General features: G+C 33.1%; 3 protein-coding genes across 4 annotated transcripts; 2 read left to right on the forward strand and 1 right to left on the reverse strand.

Moving 5' to 3' along the window:
* The first annotated feature begins 647 nt into the window (after nucleotides 1–647).
* LOC142528814 (conserved oligomeric Golgi complex subunit 8-like) lies at nucleotides 648–5090 on the forward strand. Its single transcript, XM_075633999.1, has 12 exons — nucleotides 648–843; nucleotides 914–1066; nucleotides 1774–1922; nucleotides 2032–2109; nucleotides 2226–2319; nucleotides 2426–2500; nucleotides 2690–2986; nucleotides 3559–3626; nucleotides 3712–3766; nucleotides 3936–4074; nucleotides 4176–4360; nucleotides 4450–5090. The coding sequence occupies exons 1-12, from the start codon at nucleotides 712–714 to the stop codon at nucleotides 4744–4746; spliced, it is 1722 nt and encodes a 573-aa protein (XP_075490114.1). The 5' UTR covers nucleotides 648–711; the 3' UTR covers nucleotides 4747–5090.
* A 6386-nt stretch (nucleotides 5091–11476) lies between these two features.
* LOC142529255 (uncharacterized) lies at nucleotides 11477–13577 on the forward strand. The gene is given in 5 exon segments (XM_075634726.1): nucleotides 11477–11544; nucleotides 11639–11719; nucleotides 11827–12364; nucleotides 12537–13351; nucleotides 13354–13577. Coding segments are annotated over 5 exon segments (1647 nt in total). The 5' UTR covers nucleotides 11477–11541; the 3' UTR covers nucleotides 13564–13577.
* A 1224-nt stretch (nucleotides 13578–14801) lies between these two features.
* Nucleotides 14802–18150, reverse strand: LOC142530188 (phospholipase A2-alpha-like). Of its 2 annotated transcripts, none has more exons than XM_075635987.1 (4): nucleotides 17843–18150; nucleotides 17680–17722; nucleotides 17426–17551; nucleotides 14802–15216 (listed from the first exon to the last, which is right to left on the reverse strand). In XM_075635987.1, the coding sequence occupies exons 1-4, from the start codon at nucleotides 17966–17968 to the stop codon at nucleotides 15038–15040; spliced, it is 474 nt and encodes a 157-aa protein (XP_075492102.1). In that variant the 5' UTR covers nucleotides 17969–18150; the 3' UTR covers nucleotides 14802–15037. The 2 variants fall into 2 exon arrangements, with proteins under 2 accessions (XP_075492102.1, XP_075492103.1); XM_075635988.1 differs by having other exon boundaries at nucleotides 14802–15213; nucleotides 17843–18117.
* Nucleotides 18151–22127: the final 3977 nt, after the last annotated feature.

The raw sequence follows: 22127 nt of genomic DNA on the forward strand, positions 1-22127 counted from the left end.
TGAAGCTCAATTGTCTTCATCAGAACAAGTTTATGAAGGTGACGACTTTGATCAGTTATTTAATACTCAAAAACAATAACGAGCAAATGCTGATGCATGGAGGGATATCATAGCCAATGGAATGTAGAATAATGTTGATCAAATTGTCAGTAATGATTAGTTTTTTTTATAAAAGACTACTCGTTATTTTGAGTGTTCTTTTAATAAAATTTTATTATGAATTTATAAAAATATTATTCATTAATATGTTGAATTGACATAAAGAATTTAAATTTTAATTTCAATAAATTAAATAGTTCATTTGTCGTTTTTCATAAATTAAATTGATTTAACTTTTAAGTAAGTAAAATTCATTTAAATTCATAAATAAAAATAATAATTTAAAATTGAAGAGATTATCTATGTTCAATAATTATTTTAAAAAAATTAATAAAAAATAAATCACAATTATAAACTACAAAATTCACATAATTATATGAAAAAATTTACAAAAGTCTACAAAAATCTTGAAAAAAAGTCTATAAGAGTCTATGAATTTTTTTTATAATTCTATGAGATTCCATAAAAGTCAATAAAAATCTATCAACTTCACGAAAATCAATCATTTAAAAAAAAGTCATTAAAAATTTTTTAAAGCATATAGTTCATTTGTACTGTAAAACCCACGCTGTACAGATCAATCGGTGGTTGAATATCAAATTTTGAGTTCTAATGGCGATGCTTGAGGTTCCGCTAAACCACGACGTATCGCCGGATATGTCTAATTTTCTCCCGCTTTCCACCGCCGAGCAGCAGCCTTACGTATCCGAACTTCTCTCTTTCACTCTCGATCGCCTCCACAAGGTACGAAAATGTCTTAAATTTATTTTTGGATTTTGAATTTTGAGGTATTGAATTTGTTTGATTGTTTTAGGAACCGGAATTGTTGAGAGTGGATGCGGAGAGAATCCGGCGGCAGATGCAGGAGGTGGCTGTGGGGAATTACCGAGCGTTCATCGCGGCGGCAGATGCGCTGCTCGAGATCCGAGAGGAGGTTTCTGCTGTCGATAAGCATCTCGAGTCTTTGGTAATTTTGCTCTTTGTTTGATTATTGTCTTTTTAGCTGAATTTGACCTCGTTTGATTTTATATTCATTTGGCATTGTCGTTGTAGCAACTAGTAATTACTGTTATTTTGATTTTGGATGTTTAGGTTTGGAACAGATTTAATGATTTTGATGTTGGTATAACTCTGTCAAGCAAATTGAACGCAAGCATTAAAATTTGCAGTAGTTTCCAATCGGATGTATTTCTTGACAAGGCTTTGGGCATAGGATATTCATGAACAGTTGATAGTTTTGGAACATACATTGGGAAGATTGGGTTATTTTTTCCATGTTATAATATTTTAGTGCTGCCAGTTAAGGTTTAAAATGAAGGCCCCAGCTTGGATATAAATCTTTACGAGTTAATAAAAACTAGAAAAAAAATTCACAATTGTCAACATTTAATTGAGGTGATTCTATTTGAAGGCATTCAATTGTTAAAGATTAAGTAGATGCAATTTATTGAAAGAGTAATATATCAAGAAAATGGCTGAATATTTATAAAATTGTTTGATCCATTAACATGGAGACTGGTAGTTTGGCTATCTTATGGTTGAAGATATTGCTACATATCTAAAACCTGGGAGATGTTTATGTTTCTCTCTGCTTCTTCGTCAGTTTTTCTTGTTGAGAGAGGGTGATAAAATAATAATCTCACTGAGACTCGTAAATGCTTGTTCTCTTTACAGATAGCTCAAATTCCGAAGCTTACATCTGGCTGCTCTGAGTTTGTTGATTCAGCAGAACAAATTTTGGAGAAAAGGAGGATGAATCAGACACTGCTTGCTAATCATAGTGCTTTGCTTGATTTGCTTGAAACTCCTCAGCTCATGGACACGTATATCGCTGAGCACATTCGTTTGCTACTTTTATAGATATATTGATGATACGTACTTGGCATAGCCTTCCATGTTCTCCGATGATGATTTAACCTCATCTTGATGTAGTTGTGTGAGAAATGGAAACTATGATGAGGCTCTTGACTTAGAGGCATTCGTTGCAAAACTTACAACAATGCACCCAAAGTAAGTTGCTTCTGCAATTCTCTATGGAATAAAATCAATATTATTGTCCAACCTTATCAAAGCATTTATTGAGGCATCATTTTCTGTTCTTTTCCTCCTTTTCTCTTTCAAAAAAGGATTCCTGTTATTCAGGCCCTGGCAGCTGAAGTCCGGCAGACCACACAGTCTCTTCTTTCTCAGCTTCTGCAGAAACTTAGATCAAACATTCAAGTAATCATTTGGATCTCAAATTTATCCTGTGATATCTGCAGCAACAAATTTTACTAGGACAATAGACCTGGCTGTCATTAAACCTCAATTATGATTTTTCCTGCAGCTGCCAGAATGCCTCCGGATCATTGGATACTTACGCCGCATTGGAGTATTTAGTGAGTATGAGATGCGACTACAGGTACTCATATTTAGATTGTGTCAACTCTATGTCAGGATTATCTTTGTGCATCGTTGTAAAATAAATAAAAGATTCAGTTTTTTAATCTAGTATTTATTAATAATGGCGAAACATGCATCTGATTTTCTTTAGATCTAATATCCCTGATCTGCAAGTCTTATGAATCAAGGATCTATCTCTGGTGTTCAGTTTTTGAGATGCCGAGAAGCATGGCTTATGGGGAAACTTGATGATTTAGACCAGAGAAATCCTTATGAATATTTAAAAGGGATGGTAGATTGTCACAGAGTGAATCTTTTTGACGTTGTTAACCAATACCGAGCTATATTTGCGGATGACACATCAGGGAGTGAAGAAAATTATGATGGTGGCCTTCTCTTTGACTGGGCCATGCATCAGATTACCTTGCACCTGAAGACTCTGAAAGTGATGCTTCCTAAGATAAGTGAAGGCGGATCTTTGTCCAATATTCTGGATCAGTGCATGGTGGGAATCATTTATTAGTTTCTCCTCCATCATAGTTCTGTGCTACTTCTTTGGTCTCCCTATCCCTACCACCTGGACAAAATAATAGAGACTAAAAAAACATTTATAAATAAATAAAACTGGTGCATTGTTTCTTGTCATTATTTTGGGGAAGTATTAGGTGGATGTGAATGAGGATCAATCTCTGTTGCTTGATACTTATTTTCTTGCTGGCAAACTGTGGCCGCTGTATTGGTGATAGTTGATCAAGAACTTTATGTTAGTTGTCACGCAACTGTTTTCAAATCGCGTCAGCAGAAGAATCGGATTCAAAGAAAAAAGGCCTTTATCCTTAAAAAAAACCAATAAGGATCAATCATCCCCCTCAATCGTTCTTCCATATTTTTTTGGTGTTATTTTTCATATTGTCCTAGATAATCTGTGTAGTTTTGTAGTGCAGAGATGCCTCTACATAATCCGCTTTGGTTGCTGCATATCAATACAATTATTGCCGTGTCACTTGATGTTTGATTTCACGTGTAAATTAATTTCAGTTTTCATGTTATACTTGTGTTCTCTGCTGTGTTATGCAGTATTGTGCTATGGGCCTCGGATGGGTTGGATTGGATTTCCGAGGACTACTTCCCCCTTTATTTGAAGAGTAAAAACATATTCAAATAGTTGTTTATTTATGTATTTTGAGAATTCAATTTGCTCTCGTTGTAGACATATTCTTTTCTTTACAGAGCAGTGCTTAATTTATTTTCGAAGAACATGAGTACAGCTGTTGAAAATTTTCAGGTACAGTGAGTGTCCTATAACTGTCCCCTATAACTGATAGTGTCATTCCTTGCATGTTCACAATTGCCTTTGACTTTCTGTTACACACAGAATTTGTATTTTTATTTTTCTATATCAAACATTACATCATCTGGTCTGATGAGCGATATTGAATTTTTTCTCACTACAGTTAGTCTTGGATTCTCATCGTTGGGTTCCATTACCAGCCATTGGCTTCCCCACCAGTGGTTTCAGTGAAGAAAGTTTGGATGATGTTACTCCTCCATCAAATCTCATGGAGCATCCACCTCTTGCTGTGTTTATCAATGGTGAATTGGAAGTCTTAAATGCCTCTTAGTAAACTTTTGCGGTTAGATAAGATAGTTGATATAAATTGTTGACGATCACGATATCTCTCTGGTGGTGGCAGGTGTATCTGCAGCAATGAATGAGCTACGTCCTTGTGCCCCACTCAGTTTAAAACATGTGCTTGCACAAGAACTAGTGAAGGGTTTGCAAGCTGTTTCTGATTCTCTATTGAGATACAATACAACTAGGATGTTCAGAAGCAACGAGTCTGCCCTTTTTTTAAAACTTTGCCAAGCATTCATTGAGGTGATGTTTCATATTAACTTCTTGTCTTTAGCTGCGATTTGACCGTATATCATTTATGCAATTTGTATATTCCCTTCCTCTTGATCTAGGTGGCTTTCCCCCATTGTGTTACGTGCTTCAATCGGTGTTACCCTGGTGGGGCTGCTCTGATCGCAGATGCCAAGAACTTGTTTGAAGGAATTGGTCGTCTGTTAGCAACTTCTTCGAGAGAAATACCAAAACCTATTCGCAATCCACAGACCAAAAATGCAACAGTAAACGGAAATGTACCTGTGGTTGAAAATGGCGTCCTGCATAGTATTGAGCGAACTGCAAGTACCATCTTAGACGAAAAAGAAGAAAATGAAAAGAGCAGTCCCAGTTCACAAAATGTGGTGACAAAATGAAGACGTTCAACGATCACCAGTTCCATAAATTGACCTGAAATACCGGCCATAATCTGTTTCCTCTTCAATGTATGTAATTAAATTAGCGCTCGTCCTTTTTTTCATTCCATTTTTTGTTAATTTGGTATCAAATCTGAGCGGGGATTCCATCAAGATCAACATAATAGTCACTTTTTCAGTTGGGACGAAGTTGATTCATTTGCAGCAGCATTTACATTGATTCCTTCTGAACGTTGTATGCTGTCCCGACATTGTACTGAAAGTGTATAATGTATGATGGTACTACCTTATCAGTTGTATGACAGTATAACTCATGTATAGACCGAAGACAGTATCTGAACTTGCGATTGTTCTTCAAAGAGCGGCAAAACCAAAATTGTAGACAAAAAAAAAAATTCAAGTGTCATTGAGTTTGTGTGTTTAAATTATTTTTCTTGTTAGCCTTTATTTGCTTTTGATCTCAAAGAGTCAAAGCTATACCTTTTCTTTCAAATAGAGAGATCAGGGCTGAAGCAATGAATGCCATTTAACAAAAAGAGTTGCTAAATTACCGTGTGATTTTTTTAAAAACGTATGTATCGTGTGTGTTTTTATGCCCTTTCCTAGTATTTTCCGTACGATAATAAGTATAATATGAATTTATAAAATTTTAATTCAATTTTTTTTATTTTCTAGAATGTAAACTATGTTGAAAAAATATGAGTAAAAAATATTTATATTTAAGAGTAGGTCTTATGTGAGATCGTATCACATATCAATACATGTGAGATGAGTATACTATATTTATTTCGAAGTGAAAAATAATATTTTAAACATAAAAAATAATATTTTAATTGGTCAGGTCTGTCTCACAAAATTTACTAATGAGACAATCTCATAAATTTTTTTGTATTTATTAAAAGAGAGTAAATAAAATTATAAGAGTACCCGCATAACACTCACCACCTCATCAAAAATCGTAGGATCCACATGCCACATGCACATTAGATTAACATATCTATTCTCCCACATTCATTTTAACATTCACACTCATTATTTGTAGGTCCCGCTGTGCACTCATTCATCTTATTCTTACTTTAAATTAAATAAATTGAATTTCAAATTTTTTAAGAAATTTAAATTATTATTATTTTATATTAATAATAATATGTTTTATATATTTAGTACGTAAAATAATTTAATTTTATGAGTGTCGCTTATTTAAAATTAAAATTTTATTATAAATCTAAAATAAAACGGTACAACATATAATAATAAATAACACTTGCATAAAAATAAAAGAAAATAAATTAAACTTAAGAGAAGATGCAAAATACTAATTCAAGGATTGTTGTTGTATTGTGACCAAATATGTTCAACTAAATCGGCACGAAGTTGGTGATGCACATGAATGTCACGTATTTCGAAATTTGTTCGGAGATATTCATGAAATCCTCGGTTTGAGCCCTGGACGGGTTGTGCGGGTTCGTCACCTTCATCGTTGTACTAATTTGTCACGTGAACCTCCTCATCTTCGACAATCATGTTATGTAAAATAATGCATGCTAACATAATATATTTTAACTTTTTTCTGTACCAATAACGAGCTGGCACCTTTGACAATTGCCCATCGAGCTTGGAGCACCCCAAATGCTCGTTCAACATCTTTTCTTGCAGACTCTTGTGTTTCCTTAAAAAGCCTCCTCTTTGGATCCTCCGGGCAAGGAAAAGCCTTAACGAAAGTGGCCCATTCCGGATATATTCCATCTGTTAAATTATACCCCTTCGTGTATTGAGTCTCGTTGACCATGAAATTAATCTCTGGTGCATTTCTTGCAAGACGTTATTGAATATGGGAGATTCGTACAACACGTTAAGATCATTATGTGAACCGGCGACACCAAAGAATGCATGCCATATCCACAAGTCTTGAGACGCGACCGCTTCAAGCACGATTGTCGGTGACCCATGGCCTCTTGTAAACTGGACTTTCCAAGCAACTGGGCAATTTTTCCATTCCCAGTGCATGCAATCAAGACTGCCCAACATTCCAGGGAACCCGTGCCTTTCATCATGCATTTGAAGAAGACGTTGAACATCATCAGTATTTGGCCTTCTCAAATATCGATCACTAAATAGTTCAACCACATATCCGCAGAACTTGAAAAGACACTTGATGGCAGTTGATTCACCCATGCGTAGGTACTCATCAAGATGGTCGGCCGGGACTCCATACGCCAATCGACGAATTGCAGCCGTGCATTTTTGTAGTGGTGACAAGCCTTTTCTTCTCGCAACATCGTCCCTTTGCTGAAAATACGGTGAACGATCCTCAAGTGCATTCACTATTCGAAAGAATAACTCTCTTCGCATGCGAAATCGTCTTCGAAATATTTGATATGGATATACCAGGTTTGTGGAGAAATAATCATTGAAGAGCCTCGCATGCCCGGCTTCACGATTTCTTTGGATGAACCTTCTTTTTCGCCGCATCACGTTATTACTTTGATATGCTTCAACTATTTGTCGACTTTGTTGAAGTATCAATGACATTAGCTCTTTTCCCCGGATCATAATCTTCGTCATCAACTTCAACTTGGACTTCGTTTTCACTTGTCGAGCTAGAGGTTGAACTACTGAAATATTGAGACATTTTGGAGGTAAACAAATTCAAGTGTATGTGTTTGCCAAATGGTATGTTTGTAGAATGAAGAATTGTATAGCACAAGGTGTCTATGTATATTGAAATTTGCAACGGCTATATTCCAACGGCTACTTTGCAACGGCTATATTCCAACGGCTACTTTAAACCAATACATTAAATAATATTAAATAAGGAAACAACGTTTAGCGACGGTTTGTGAAAATCCGTCAGCAAATAGCTACGGTTTTTTCAAAACCGTCGCTAAATGTCCAATTTTATTAAAAAAATAATCGGACAGAGGGGCGTTCATAAAATATAAAACATAATTAAAATAATTCAAAACACGTGGGGTCCGCGTGTCTGCAAATCAGCGACAGTTTCTAAAAAGCCGTCGTTAATAGCGACGGTTTTTGATTGTCCAATTTTTTTTAAAAAATAAACTGACACAGGGGCGTTCAAAGAATTGAACGCCCCATACCCTCTCTATAACGCTCACTCACAATGGAGAGGGGTGTTAAATGGGTGTTGGGTGCCCTAAATGATGGTTTGTATTAAATGATTTCAAAAATAATTAGGAAATTTGTTTTTTTTTGTCCTAGATGCTTTTCTTTTTGCATTCTTAGTAATATGTTTTGTCGAATTTTAGTTTAGTCTACTATCTTTGTTTTTTAATATTTTTTTTCATTTTTTCTTATGTGTCGCTGATGTAACATTCGATGCAGTATTCATGTAGCGCCGATATATGCAGAAACCACAGCCGTCTCCCGAAAGTTGAAAGTCGTAGGCTAAATTTTTGGATAATGCCTTACATAATTTTTTTATTAAATATAAAAATATTACATATGAGCTGATAATTAAATGCACATAATTATTATTAACATTTAATTTAATAAACCAATATGCTATTAAAATTTATTGAATTATAAGAAATGACAAATATACAAGATTCTAGAATCCTCGATACCAAAATCAAATCAACTAAAAATAAAAACAACCGAAAAACACAAATAGACAAGAAAAATCACATTAAAAAAAACTTCACGATCGTTTACCTAATTTGAGAAACCTAAATCACTTTAGTGGATCAAATTTAACGAATAAATAGAGCTCTTTTAAGAAGAAAGAGAGTTTTTTTTATTTATGCAAAAGGAGGAGCGAAAATACAAAAATTGACTATAGGTTCGAATTTTCAACAAAATAATTGACAGATCCACCTAAAATTTTAAATGAAGAAACCGTAAAAAATTAATAAAAAGATAAAAAAAATAAAAATTGAGGCCCCTCCAGTGGAGGCATCCTAGGTGGCTGCCTAGGGCCTCCCCATAGGCTCTAAACATATTAACTATTATATTTTTTTTTACCTTTCTAAAAATGTATTTGTAATTTTCTTGAAATTAAATTAAAAAAATATTATGTCTATGTTTTTATTACTCACTGTCCCGTACGTATAACTCATAGGAGGGACGTGATAACTCGAACATAGAATAACTCCTGGCAACTTCGAGACCGAGTGTAGGTAGCCCAATTCTGTATTATTTATTCATTTAATTTTTATGCCTGAGAAACGAACTTGAACAGCTTAGATTCTTGTTTCCGCTCATAATTGTTATTTATTGAATCATTGTATCTTTTTGGGTAGAGCTAGTAGGCTGAGTCATGGCCATTATTGGAGTTTCAAGCCCATCAAAAGACCAAGAACCTGAGACCGAGCTTGTAGCCCAGTGGTCTCATCCGCCAGATTAGCTTGCTCTCCCCTCGGGTTTGATCCTCCTTCCGGCGTGTGTTGTAATATATAAAAAAGAAAAAAGAAAAAGACCAAGAACCTGTGTTTCCCAGGTGGGTGTGAAATTACTTCGCCATTTTGTGTGTGTGATGTGTTTCTGGGACAAGTGATTCTGTAGGGTGAAATAATATACAGTTGAATGCTAAATATGTTAAAGCTTCTTCTTCTTTTTTTTTTTTTTTTCCTGGGACTGTTTGACATTTGTCACTTCCACTAATAACTAATTATTCTGTTGTTTACTAACCGTTAATTTGAAGTTTGTTAGGTGAGTGAACATTATGTCACATGTAATAATTTTCTTTGGCTGCCCAACAGTAGGCTGCCGATTTCATTGATGATTTTTGCACCTATCAATATGGCATGCTTTCATTCAATTGTAATTCATCCCGAAATTAAGAGAGAAAAAAGAAAGAGTTTCTCGATTATACTCGGAATTCGATCATAGAAGATTGCATGTTAGTAATCACTGTAAAATTTTCTCTCACAATAAACAAGATTTGTAGTAGCTTCATAAACGTAACCAATATTTGCAAATTTAACCGTTGTCGTAGCCCTTTTAAAACTGTTGTTAAAGCCACTGTTGTTAAATGGTTCGCTCAAAGATAACGGTTTTTCATCGTTGTTGTAGCTACAATTTGCGACGATTGTTCAAAACCGTCGCAAATATCATTTGCGATGGAATGCATATATAAACCGTCGTTAATTAGCGACACTTTGTTACACCGTCGCTAAACTTAGCGACTGTTTGTTAATAACCGTCGCTAAATGTAGCGACGACATTCATGTGCAAAACCGTCGCTAATATTTTAGGTAAAATAAAAAAAATTTAATAAGTTAATAAATCTGTGTTGTGAATTGGTACAATCGTGTAAGAGATAAAAAAATTTAAGTGTCGTGAAGTGATAAAATCGTGTAAGAGATAAAATTTTAATTGTTTTGAAGTGGTAAAATCGTGTAAGAGATAAAAATTTTAAGTGTTGTGAAGTTGTAAAATCGTGTAAGTGATAAAAATTTTAAGTGTTGTGAAGTGAATTGGAAGAAAATGGAGCGAATTTGCAGGTATTTATAGAGAGTGGTGGAAAAAAATGAAGAGAATTTTAGGCGGTATCGAATTTTTGAAATTAGCGACGGTTTTACTACAACCGTCGCTAATGTTAGCGAAAGTTATAACTAAATCGTCGCTAATTTCAAATTAGCGACGGTTTACTTGATTCTGTTGCTAACGTTAGCGACAGTTAAAATTAAATCGGCGCTAATTTGAAATTAGCGATGATTGCTATAACTGTCGCTATCATTAGCGATGGTTGTATGAAAACCGTCGCTAAATACCGTTTTGTTTTATTCTAAACTCACGCTAATCGACAACGGTTTTCTAAAACCGTTGTCGATTGTCCAAAAAAACACGCTGATAGACAACGGTTCATGAAACCGTTGTCATAAACGTTCAAAGACAACGGTTTTACAGAACCGTTGTCATTGACCCTAAAAACCGTTGTCTTTGACCCCAAAAGACAAAATCGTTGTCTTTTGCTTAAAAAATGATCTACGACAACGATTTTAACTAAAACCGTTGTTAAAAAAAACGGTTTTAGTTAAAACCGTTATCGTATGTGTGTTGTTGATTCTGAAATTTATTATAGGGCAGGCTATTTTTCTTCTCTTTTGTTTCCTTTAAAAATATTTATGTTCTTATTATTATTATTTTATTCCATTTTTTGGAGTAAATTTTCATATATGTTTATTTACCTTGTTTTCTCCGTAAGAAGGTCATTATCTAATAGGTATGTAACGAAGATATGCCATATATATATGTCTTCATCAAAGATAAAAATAAAATATAATTTAAAATAACAAATATTTGTGTGAGACGGTCTCATGGGTCGTATTTTGTGAGAAGAATATTTATTTAGGTCGTTTATGAAAAAATATTACTTTTTATTGTGAATATTGGTAGGGTTGACCAGTCTCACAGATAAATATTCGTGAGACCGTCTCACTAAGAGACCTACTCATTTAAAATATATTATTTGTACTAGTGTCTTTTCACACCCATATTAAAAAAAAAAAAATTGTGTAAATTTTCTTTAATTCGAAATATTACATTAAAATTTAAAACTTTAAAAACGTTTTTACAATAATTTTTTATGGTACGACACTAATATGATTATTTAATTTAAAAATTCAAAATATAAACAAAGATAAAAAAATATTTTATTAAGATATGATACGATATATATATATATATATATATATATAAAAGATGTAAACGTATTAAAATAGGTTTTATGATATTTTTATTGAAGAAAAATAATTGGCTAGTGCAGACAGACAGACAGACGCTAGTATATAAGACAGACCAATGGTAAAGGAATCGTAAAGAGATACACCTATGGTAAGTGATATCACACACACACATATTCCGTATCATTCATTTAATTTGATCACGTTTATGCTAATTCTACGTGTTTCTTACATTTTTTGGGCAGAGTTTAAGGTGGAGCCCGAATTATGGCAGTAACTGGAGTACGAAACCACCAGCAAAAGCACCAAGAGCTTGTGTTTCCCAGGTAGCTGGGCTGAGTGATCATAAAAGTTCTCTTCTTTTTTAATCTTAAAATAATTTAATACATCAGGTGTTGGTAATAATTTTTCTTGGATGTCAATGATTCTGCAGCAGAGTGGGAATGGATTGAGGATGAATCTTAAATGCAACGCATCGAACGAAAATTTAAGAGTCGGAATAACAAACTATACTCATAGCAGAGGCGACGACTCGACACTCCCTCCTCTTGTCCGTGCATTGAAAGCTTTGGCAGAAGAAAATGATGCCAGCTTCGAATTCCCGGGACACAACAGAGGGCGATTGGCGCCATCATCATTGACCCAGCTAATCGGTAAGTTGCCGTTTGTACATGACTTACAAGAGCTGGACAATCTTTATGTTCCAGAAGGGCCACTTTTAGAAGCACAAGAAAAGGCTGCTGAGCTTTTCGGAGCATCGGAGACGTGGTTTCTTGTTGGGGGCACCACATGTGGAGTTCAGGCTGAGATTATGGCTACTTGTATGCCTGGAGACACCCTCATTCTTCCTCGAAATGCCCATTTCTCTGCGGTATCTGGCATGGTATTATCCGGTGCGGTGCCTAAGTACATTATCCCTGAGTATGATCCTGAATGGGATATTCCTGGTGGCATCATTCCTTTACAGGCAAGTACTCACACGTTCATATGCATTGATATATTTTTGGAGAAAATTATAATTTGTGTCCTATAATTTATAAATTTTTTTTAGTCCTGACAATTTGCATGTTGCAATTTTAATGCATAAAATACATTTCGTCGATTCTAGTGTTGGCGCTTAACGGTGGATTTGACGATAGGTAGAGAACGCAATCAAGGAACTGGAGATGGAGAACCGGAAACCAGCGGCTGTTTTAGTTGTTTCACCAAGTTATCATGGTATTTGCAGCGACATTGGCGCCATTACAAATCTTTGTCACTCTCGTAACATCCCTATAATGGTCGATGAGGCTCATGGAGCTCATTTCCCCTTGAATCATCAGCTTCCTAGCCACGCTCTTTCTCAAGGAGCCGACCCAGTGGTGCAATCGACTCATAAGGTTCTATGCTCTCTTACACTGTCATCAATGCTTCGTGCCTGGGGTAATCTTATAGACCGGAATAGAGTTCGCAAGTCCCTTCAAATACTTCAAAGCAGTAGCCCAAGCGCTTTGTTGTTAGCCTCACTTGACGCTGCCAGAGCTCACCTAAGCGACAACCGTGGAACGGCTTTCAACGAAGCAATCGACTTTGCTTTTGCAGCAAAAAGAATGATAAATGAAATTCCAGGAATCTCAATCTTGGACCTAACAAACTTCCCAAAGTTTCCTGCTATTGACCCTTTACGTGACACGATTGGTGTGTGGAATCTTGGTCTTTCTGGTTGTGAAGCTAACAAAATCTTGTGCACGGATTTCAAGCTATTTCTTGAACTCGTCGGGACATCATCTCTTACGTTAATATTTAACCTTGGAACCACAAGAGAGCATATCTTGAGGCTTGTTTCGGGATTGAGGTATCTTTCAGCAACTTTCTTACACTCGGATAACATTGAAAAGGTCGCGACTGAGGTAATAATCCCCGCACCCTTCGACGAGATTGACATGATCTTGAATCCTAGAGAAGCGTTTTTTGCGCGTAAAAAAAAAAAGTGAGGATCGAAGACAGTGTTGGTGAAATATGCGGGGAGCTTATTTGCCCTTACCCACCAGGGATTCCGGTTCTGATCCCCGGCGAAGTTGTAACTGAAACGGCATTGAAATATTTATTGCATGTTAAAAGCAAGGGTGCGACTATTAATGGAGCCACAGATGGTCTCCTCTCCTCCATTGTTGTATGTGATGCTTACTAGTGCGTGCGTGTGTATATATATATATCTGCGTGTGTGTGTTATTCTCTTTTCTATTTACTTCTTTACTTGTAGCTTGCTAACACTGGCAGAACGTCTCGAATAATAAGTCTGAGTAATCTCACAGGGTCATATTTGTGAGACGGATCTTTTATTTGGGTCATCCATGAAAAATTATTATTTTTTATGATAAGAGTATTACTTTTTATTGTGAATATGAGTAAGGTTGACCCGTATCACAGATTAGGATCTGTAAGACGGTCTCACATGAGACCCACTCTAAGTCTTTTCCATTAATAAAAGCTTATCAAAATAATTCGTCATCTATATCATTTTCAACTAATAAATCATTAATATTTTGGTAAAAATTTGTGTGAGACGGTCTCACGGGTTGTATTTTGTGAGATGGATCTCTTATTTGGGTCATCCATGAAAAATTATTACTTTTTATGCTAAAAGTATTACTTTTTATTGTGAATATCAGTAGGGTTGACCCGTCTTACAGATAAAGATTTGTGAGACCGTCTCACGAGATACCTACTCTAATATTTTTATCTCAATTGCAATTATTGAAAATCTTATTATTTAGGGAAAATTGCAAATTCGCAATTGTTGAAACATAAAATTGCAATTGTTACCGACAAACATAAAAGACCAAATCTGCAATGGTTTGAAAACCATATTTTTTAATACATTTCAATTTTTGAATGTACGTATTGTACAAAAATGAATTGTTTTTAAGACGAAGTTTTTTTTTTAATTAGAAATTAATTGCTTGAGTATTCTAAATTAAAACTTAAAAATAGTTTTCAATTTCAAGAATATATGATGGAAAGGAGAAAATATGGGACTGAAATTTCACATTTCAAAATTTTGTAAAAATTTAGCTGGCTAATTAATAAATTCTAACATCATTTAATATTTTTAATATTCAAAAAAATTTTAAAAAAAATTAAGCTCATTAATTAGGAATAAGTCTTGAATATATTATTGTGTAGTATAACAATCATACGTATTACGTGGGAAAAAAATTAAGTACATTTAAAATTTATTAATGATACAAAATAAGTCGAGGAAAAAATATTTGTGTTGTTGGGTTACATGAATAAAATGGAAAAACATTTATAGATGTATTTATAACCTAAATTAATAAATAGGGCATTTGGTCATATATTATTAAACAAAAGGTAGCTAATTATAAACAACGTACATTAAAAATAGATGAGAACATATTCAAAACAGATCATAATTTGTTTGTTCCATAAATTAAAAAAAAATTACAATAGACAGAAGGTTATATATAAAGTTTTGATATGTTGTCCACCCACTGTACCAACTTTTCGTCCCATTAATGAGGTGCCACTCATCTATTAGATGTACAATTTGAATACGATTCATCACATCCATTAGATGAGTGACGCGGTTGATACGGAAGTTAACACAATGAATGAACAACATATTAGAACTATACATACCTTCATGGTTTTCCGAAGACTTTACCAGCAAGAATGGCAGCATTCATGACATTTTTTATGACATCGACGACCTCGCTCGCTTTGCAAGTGTTGCCTTTGAAAGTGGGTGCGCCCGTTCTTTTGAACCTCTCCACACAACTCAAGAATTCTCTATTGCACTGTTGGCTTAAGTAATCATCTGCTTCAATATAATATTCCATCACAATTAATCGATAATTTCAACATTTTCATTCATACGTACATATAGATACACATACATACATATATACATATAGATACACACAAAGATATATATATGCAGGGGCGGAGGTACAGCTTGTTGTACCCCGGCTGGTCTAAATTTTTTTTAAAAAAATTTATATGTAAATTTTTATATAATTTTGAATAAATTTGATATTAGTCCGAGTAGATAAATTTAAAATATTAAAAGATATTAGAGTTTAAAATTTTACTCCGACTAACCTGTATATATGCCAAATACAACAGATTGAAGAGCTGTCGAAAAAAAACAAAAACAAAAACTACTCTTTATCCTCACGTTGTTGTCATTTTTTACCTACGATTTTAACACGAATACCACATATGGAGCGTAAGAAAGGGATTGGTTTTCTTGGTGTGTCACAAAAGATGTGTCTCGTCTTTTGTGTTCATCTATTGAATTCTGTCAAACCATGTGATACCCTGTCCCACGTGAATAAACATTGGATGTTTAATTGGTTTTGTAACCAGATGCAATCGACTTATATAACAATTTAGGTTAATTATCTTCGTAAAGCAAATACAGATACGAAATAGTTGTCACATTAGTCTATTGTGTAGTCGTGCTTGCGTGGACCTAGGCTTAGGACGTGACAAACCTAAAATAATTTGTTTTTTCATTAAAAAGTTTCCTACCGACTATTTGACAAGAAACAACAAAAATTCAAAAAAAATAATCTATTATAAAATTATCGTGAGACGGTCTTACAGATCAATTTTGTGATGCAGATATTCTATTTAGGTCACCCATGAAAATATATTGTTTTATGTCAAAAAATATTACTTTTATTGTAAATATGAGCGTAGTGATCCGTCTCATGAATAAAAATACGTGAATTCGTCTAGCAAAAGACTTCTTGATAATACATACGTAGCACACGTGTACCGTGTATCCTATAATTATATGTTCGATTTTTCCTTTTTTCTTTTTTTAAGTGTCTTTGATGTGTCATCAGTTCAATCCACCAAAGTTGTCTTATTTTACGATTGATTTGATTAAATAATAAAAAACGATTTGGATTGAAACCACTTGTAAGACGCACATTATATTAATTGTGCTACTTAACTATTATATAGAATCGATATTTGAAGTCTCTATTCTCTACATATTTTAAATCATATATATTTTGTAAGTCACGTATCAATCAAGAAAATGGTTAAAATGATCCTAGATATCAACATGTTCTCTGTTTTCTTCATCAAAGTAGTGAAAATAGGATATTGCTCCCATAAGTTTTTTTTTTTTTTTTTTGGTCGTCCGAGTGCAAGACATTTCAACACTTTCCAATATCATATCAACATTTTTCATTGTCACGTCAACACTCCGGTGAAATATAACTAAAAATCAGAAAAAATATATTATAGGATCACTACAAAATTTTGATTATTTAATTGATAAGAACTCAAAATAGACAAACAATTACCTAAAAATGTAATTTTTTTCCCTTATTGTAGTCAAAAGTGGTAGACATTAAATGAACAGACAGTGGTGATTGGCTATAATGTTCAGACAGAAATAACGCGTTTTTAACGCGTATTCACACGGATAAGGAGAACTATAAATAAAGCTCCCCTTTCATTCTGAAATCATCTCTTTTTCGAGTTTTCTCTCATCTTATAGCATTTGAGTGTTTAGTTTTATAATATTTGTGAGGTGTTTGTTCTCCTGTATTAAGAGGTGTGTTTACTTTAGAAACACAGTGAGTGAGTTGTACATCGTAAAATATTATAGTGAAATTCTTTTCATCTTGCCCGTGGTTTTTACCTTAATAATTTTTAGGGGTTTTCCACGTAAATCTCGCGTCCAATTTATTCTTTATTTTCGGGTTTTATTACCTTAAATTATAGGAAGTGAGACCAACAATTACAATAGTGGGTTGAGGTATTTTGATGGAGTAGAAGGCGTGAACTGGCTTTTGGCGTAGATCATAACAAAATCTGATCCGAAAAGGGTTCTAACTTAAATTTTTAAATAACAAATAGACAAAAGACTGGAGTTGAAAGGTCCCCATCGAAAGTTACACCCCACAATTTTTAAATAACAAATATAGATGATATATATATATATATATATATATATATAATTGATTCTTAAATATATTTATATAAGAAATATAAATGTGAGAACTTACTGCCTTGAAGTTGTATGCATTGATCATGCCTCATACAACAAGCGTCCAACCGGTCACAAGGCTGCTCTCCCGGGCATCCACTGTACAGAATTCCGCAGTATTTCCCGTATCTCAAGAATGGCGGAACTGTGACCAAAATTTAACGATTCCCATTTCAAAAAATACTATTTTTTCATGATATAAAACTATTTAATTGAAATTAATGATTTGGACATATCACATATAGGATAAACCACACAGCTAGAGGTTATTACCTTCGCAGAACTTTGATTCACATGTTCTACTGCATTCTTTACTCTACAAAAAAAAAAAACAATTCGGTGTCGTATCCTTCAATAATTAAGAATAATTTCGAAGTCGGACATGAAAATATTAAAAAAAAATAGACAGTAAAATAGTTATACATGATAAACTTACCACTTTGAGGCCTACATCTGCACGAAGGCCGACATTAAGGGCGTGATCGGGACCAACACAAAATCCCAAGAAAATTACAAGAAATCCGACGAACAAAAAGGGAGTTGTATTATTACAAGCAACCATTGGAGAAATATATGGAAGCTTGGTTTTTACTTGAAATGAAGCAGTATCGGTGATTCATTATTTTATAGAGTGGAAATGCAGAAAATGTGAGGCTTAAAGAAAGAGGGAATTGGAGTGACAGATGGGATTGTACGTATGTAGTTGTCTTGTTACGGCCCGTGACAAGTTCTTTGTAGTGTTGCTTCACATTTCTCACCCAGAGGGATTTTCCCATCATTTTTAATATTGGCAAGAGCTATCTAGCTAGAGATATAAGGTCAGGTCATTGAAGATATTGATTCTTTAAGATGGAATTTTTTTTTTATAACAAATTAAATTGAATGGTTGAATGATATTTTTTGAATTATAAAAAAGTTTCAAGATATATAAAAATTTATTAGTATAAGAGATTTAACTTTAAATAATAATATAGATTGATATAATTTTAAAAAAAAAATGGTTTGACTCGCTCACTGATGTATTTGGACATAATTGTTTATTATTATTATTAATATAAAGAACATAGTTTATTGTTTTAAATTGGCTTTAAATGCTTAAAAATTAAAAGTTCTTGATTCAACGATATTTTTTAAACGCGGTTTCTGTGTGATTTTTTCTTCAAATGCCCATATAAAAAAATCGGTTGATTTCTGTGTGGGATTTTTTTAAAAAAAAGATCTTATAACGAAGTATATATTTTTCATATAAAAGAAACAAAGAAATTATAATTTTTTCAGTATTTATATATAAAATTCATCTGATTTCCGCCTGAAGAATATTTTTTTTTTAAAAAAAAAAATCTTATATCCCAGAATTTTATTTATTTATTTTTTGTGTTCATACTTGCAAATGGGATTCCTGTGGGGTTTGCGGTTTGCGTCACGAGCAAGGTGCCCATCGAACCGGGAATTTTGCTTGTAAATCCTTTTGCACTGAACCTGATGTAAAAATTGCAGAAGGAAAGTAACCAGATATTGGAGGAGCTTGTTTATTGTAAGATAGTCTCACGAATATTTAGTTGTGAGATGACTTAAATCTGTTCATATTTACAATAAAAAGTAATGTTTTTTTAAGATAAAAATTGATATTTTTTATGACCAACCCAAAAATATATATGTCTCACAAAATTGATCCGTGAAACCATCTCACATGAGTTTTATGTTGTATGAAATACTAAAGAAAAAATTTAAATATAAGAAATGATATTTTTTAATTTAAAACAAATATCTTGATTTAAAAACAAAGTAAAAAATGAGAATAAACATATATACCAAAGTTGCAACTGAAAATCTACATTAAATTAGGTTAAGGTCTCATAGAAGGATTTGGATTTGATGGGTATTTAAATAAAAAATTTAAAATGACTTTATATTGAATTTGAAATATACCAAATTACTCGAAAAATAACTAATTGATATTTGAAATTTATCGTCAATTAATAGATTTTGCCAAACCAACCAACCCTTCTTGTTCATGTGGGTTGTGTTACGATTTTATCAACCTTTTGAAGGCAGGTAAAAATGGATAAGCTCGTTTGAGTATGGTTTTGGGGACAGTTGGCTCTCATATATTTATCGATCTGATCAATATTTAGAGTGAAAAGTAACGAATATCTGTCGCCCCAAACAATTTGGTGGCTAGCTCGTTTTGACGATTGTACAAGAGTGCAAGGCTTTAAATACAATGTTATGTTTTTATTGGGCTTTATCTGGGAAGGGCCTAAAAATATTACGACTTGAAGCCCAATACAAATGGCCTTGACAATAACTCTCGAGGTCTCTATAAAAATTAAAAATAAAAAAAAAAAAAGAAAAACTCTCGAGCTCTCTATCATGCTGTAAGGGCGGAACATTAATTATTTGTTTCCTCGAATGATTTGTTTTTCCTGTTTGTGTAGTAATAATAATTGCATGAAAGTTTTCTTGGTTTGAAAATTTTGCTACCAAACCCCAAAATTATGTCGCGACCTTAATGTACGGAGATCTGCTTTTTTCACAACAGTTTTTGAAATAGAGTTATATTTTTCTTTGTTGTGATTATTTTTTTTAACTGCACGATATGTTCGTCGTAATCGAGTTTACACGGGATCTCGTCTCAAATTTAATAACTAATAGGCTACGAGTTCTTGGCTTCCTTACGACTATTATGTGATGTAGAGAAGTATTAAGCAGAGTGATGTGTACTCACGGCCGTGCTTATGCAGAGGCATGAGAGTTCATTGACTCAAGCTCATTTATTTTATGGGGCCTATAATTTTTTGAAAATTTTATTATATATTAATATATGTTTTTCCTACATAAATATATTATTTTGGATTTTTTCATAACAAAGTCATTGTTTTCCTTAGACTTTATTCCACACATTCCAATATTTAATATTTCGTACAATTATATCATTAAAAATATGAATATTATAATAACTACTTTTGGTAGGTTGTTATCTCCATATTTTTATTACAAAATAACAATCATTCTTTATGTTAATTTCAATTTAATATTTCATGTATCTATTCTATTTTATTAAAGTTGAGTACATGATAATAACCACCTAGGAAGGACACCAACTTTTTTCTTCCAACTTTAATCTTATATGACAATGATATTACACTTTTGTTTTTCGTTTTTGTTTTGTTTTAAATTTCAACACACACTTTTATTTTTATTTTTTTTATTTCAATAATTCAAATATCAGTTTAGTCCCTCCATAATTTGTCAAATTTCACTTTGGTTCATCGATAATGATAAAAAAAGGCTGTACACACACATCGCGTATGCTGAGTAACTGGTATTTCTTAAGTCTTAACCCGCATAAAAGAAAAAAATTGCTATGCCTACTCAATGTTTAATTAGTGGACAAAATATTTTTGACTCTATTTTTTAACTCGCGTAATACTTATACCCAAACACTACTAGTTCGTATGAAATATTTGACTAGAGATAACCTATTGAAAAAAACGTTCGCTACCGCTTTTTGTCGCCAGCAAGCGGCACAGCCGAGCCTAGAATTGAGATTCATTTGGTGTTATATGATTAATAGTGAATTTTCTAGAAAATCTAAACCATGAAGTTTCTCGATCTTTCTAGATAATCACGAATCTTCCGCTATATTCTTTACCGTATCTGACTATTTTTGCCGGTTGGTTTTCCTTTTTTATTTTCTCGTACAAGATTGTTTTGTTTCTTCGAGCACTAAAATTTTGTATCATAGCACTAGACCAGTAGTATTGCTATAGTATTCGACAATTCCATCTGTTGTCTACAATCTGTTCGACGAAATGTATAAATCTGCTCTATAAGGTGATTTTTTTTAGTTATCATTTTGGACATGTTTGATCTTTTTATTCGTTTATTTTTATATTAATTTTAATATATTGATTTAATTCGAAAAAAGTTGTTATGGAACTAAAAAATATGAACACACAATGAGAGAATTTTTTTAAAAAAAGTTAGACTCGGGCTCAAAAATTGCTAGGATCGGCCTTGTGTGTACTTTAAAAATGTTTTTTTTTAATGGTATTTTTATCTACAACAAATAAAATCACGTAGAAAACATCGTAGTGCAAGCAATCACGAAGTCAAAAGGTGATCTGAGCTACGTTGGTTCATGTGTTTCAAATATTCATGACTTGATGTTAAATTTAGCCATAACCTCCTTCTTGGACGATCAATCAAGTTGCTTATTTTTTAGCCAAATTTGTTTGTTCTTTTCCTGATCTATTTTATTGGGTAACTTAGAATTTTTCTTCTTGACTGATTAATCTTATAATGAAAGATATTAAGTGACATCAATAAAAGTTACAATTTTGAAGGTAAAAAAAGAAGAAGCAAAAGGCTAAAAGAATGTATCTTTTGTTCTGCTTTTCTTTTAAAAAATTAACAAATTTATTTACCAATATTCTATTCTATTTTATTCTATTGAAATGTAAAAATGTTTCTATGTTTTAAAAATCAATACTTGATTAAAAAACAACTTTTTTGAAAACCAATTATTTCTAAATCCAAACTGCTCGTAAAGACCTCTATTCAAATAATATTATTTAGCAAGGCAAAAATTTAAGTGAGATGGTCTCACATGTTGTATTTTGTGAGATGGATATCTTATTTTGGTCATCCATTAAAAAATATTACTTTTTATGCTAAGAGTATTAATTTTTATTGTGAATATCGGTAGGGTTGATCCG

This window comes from Primulina tabacum, chromosome 16 (assembly GCF_025594145.1).
Source record: "Primulina tabacum isolate GXHZ01 chromosome 16, ASM2559414v2, whole genome shotgun sequence".
In the NCBI taxonomy this organism is placed as follows: Eukaryota; Viridiplantae; Streptophyta; class Magnoliopsida; order Lamiales; family Gesneriaceae; genus Primulina; species Primulina tabacum.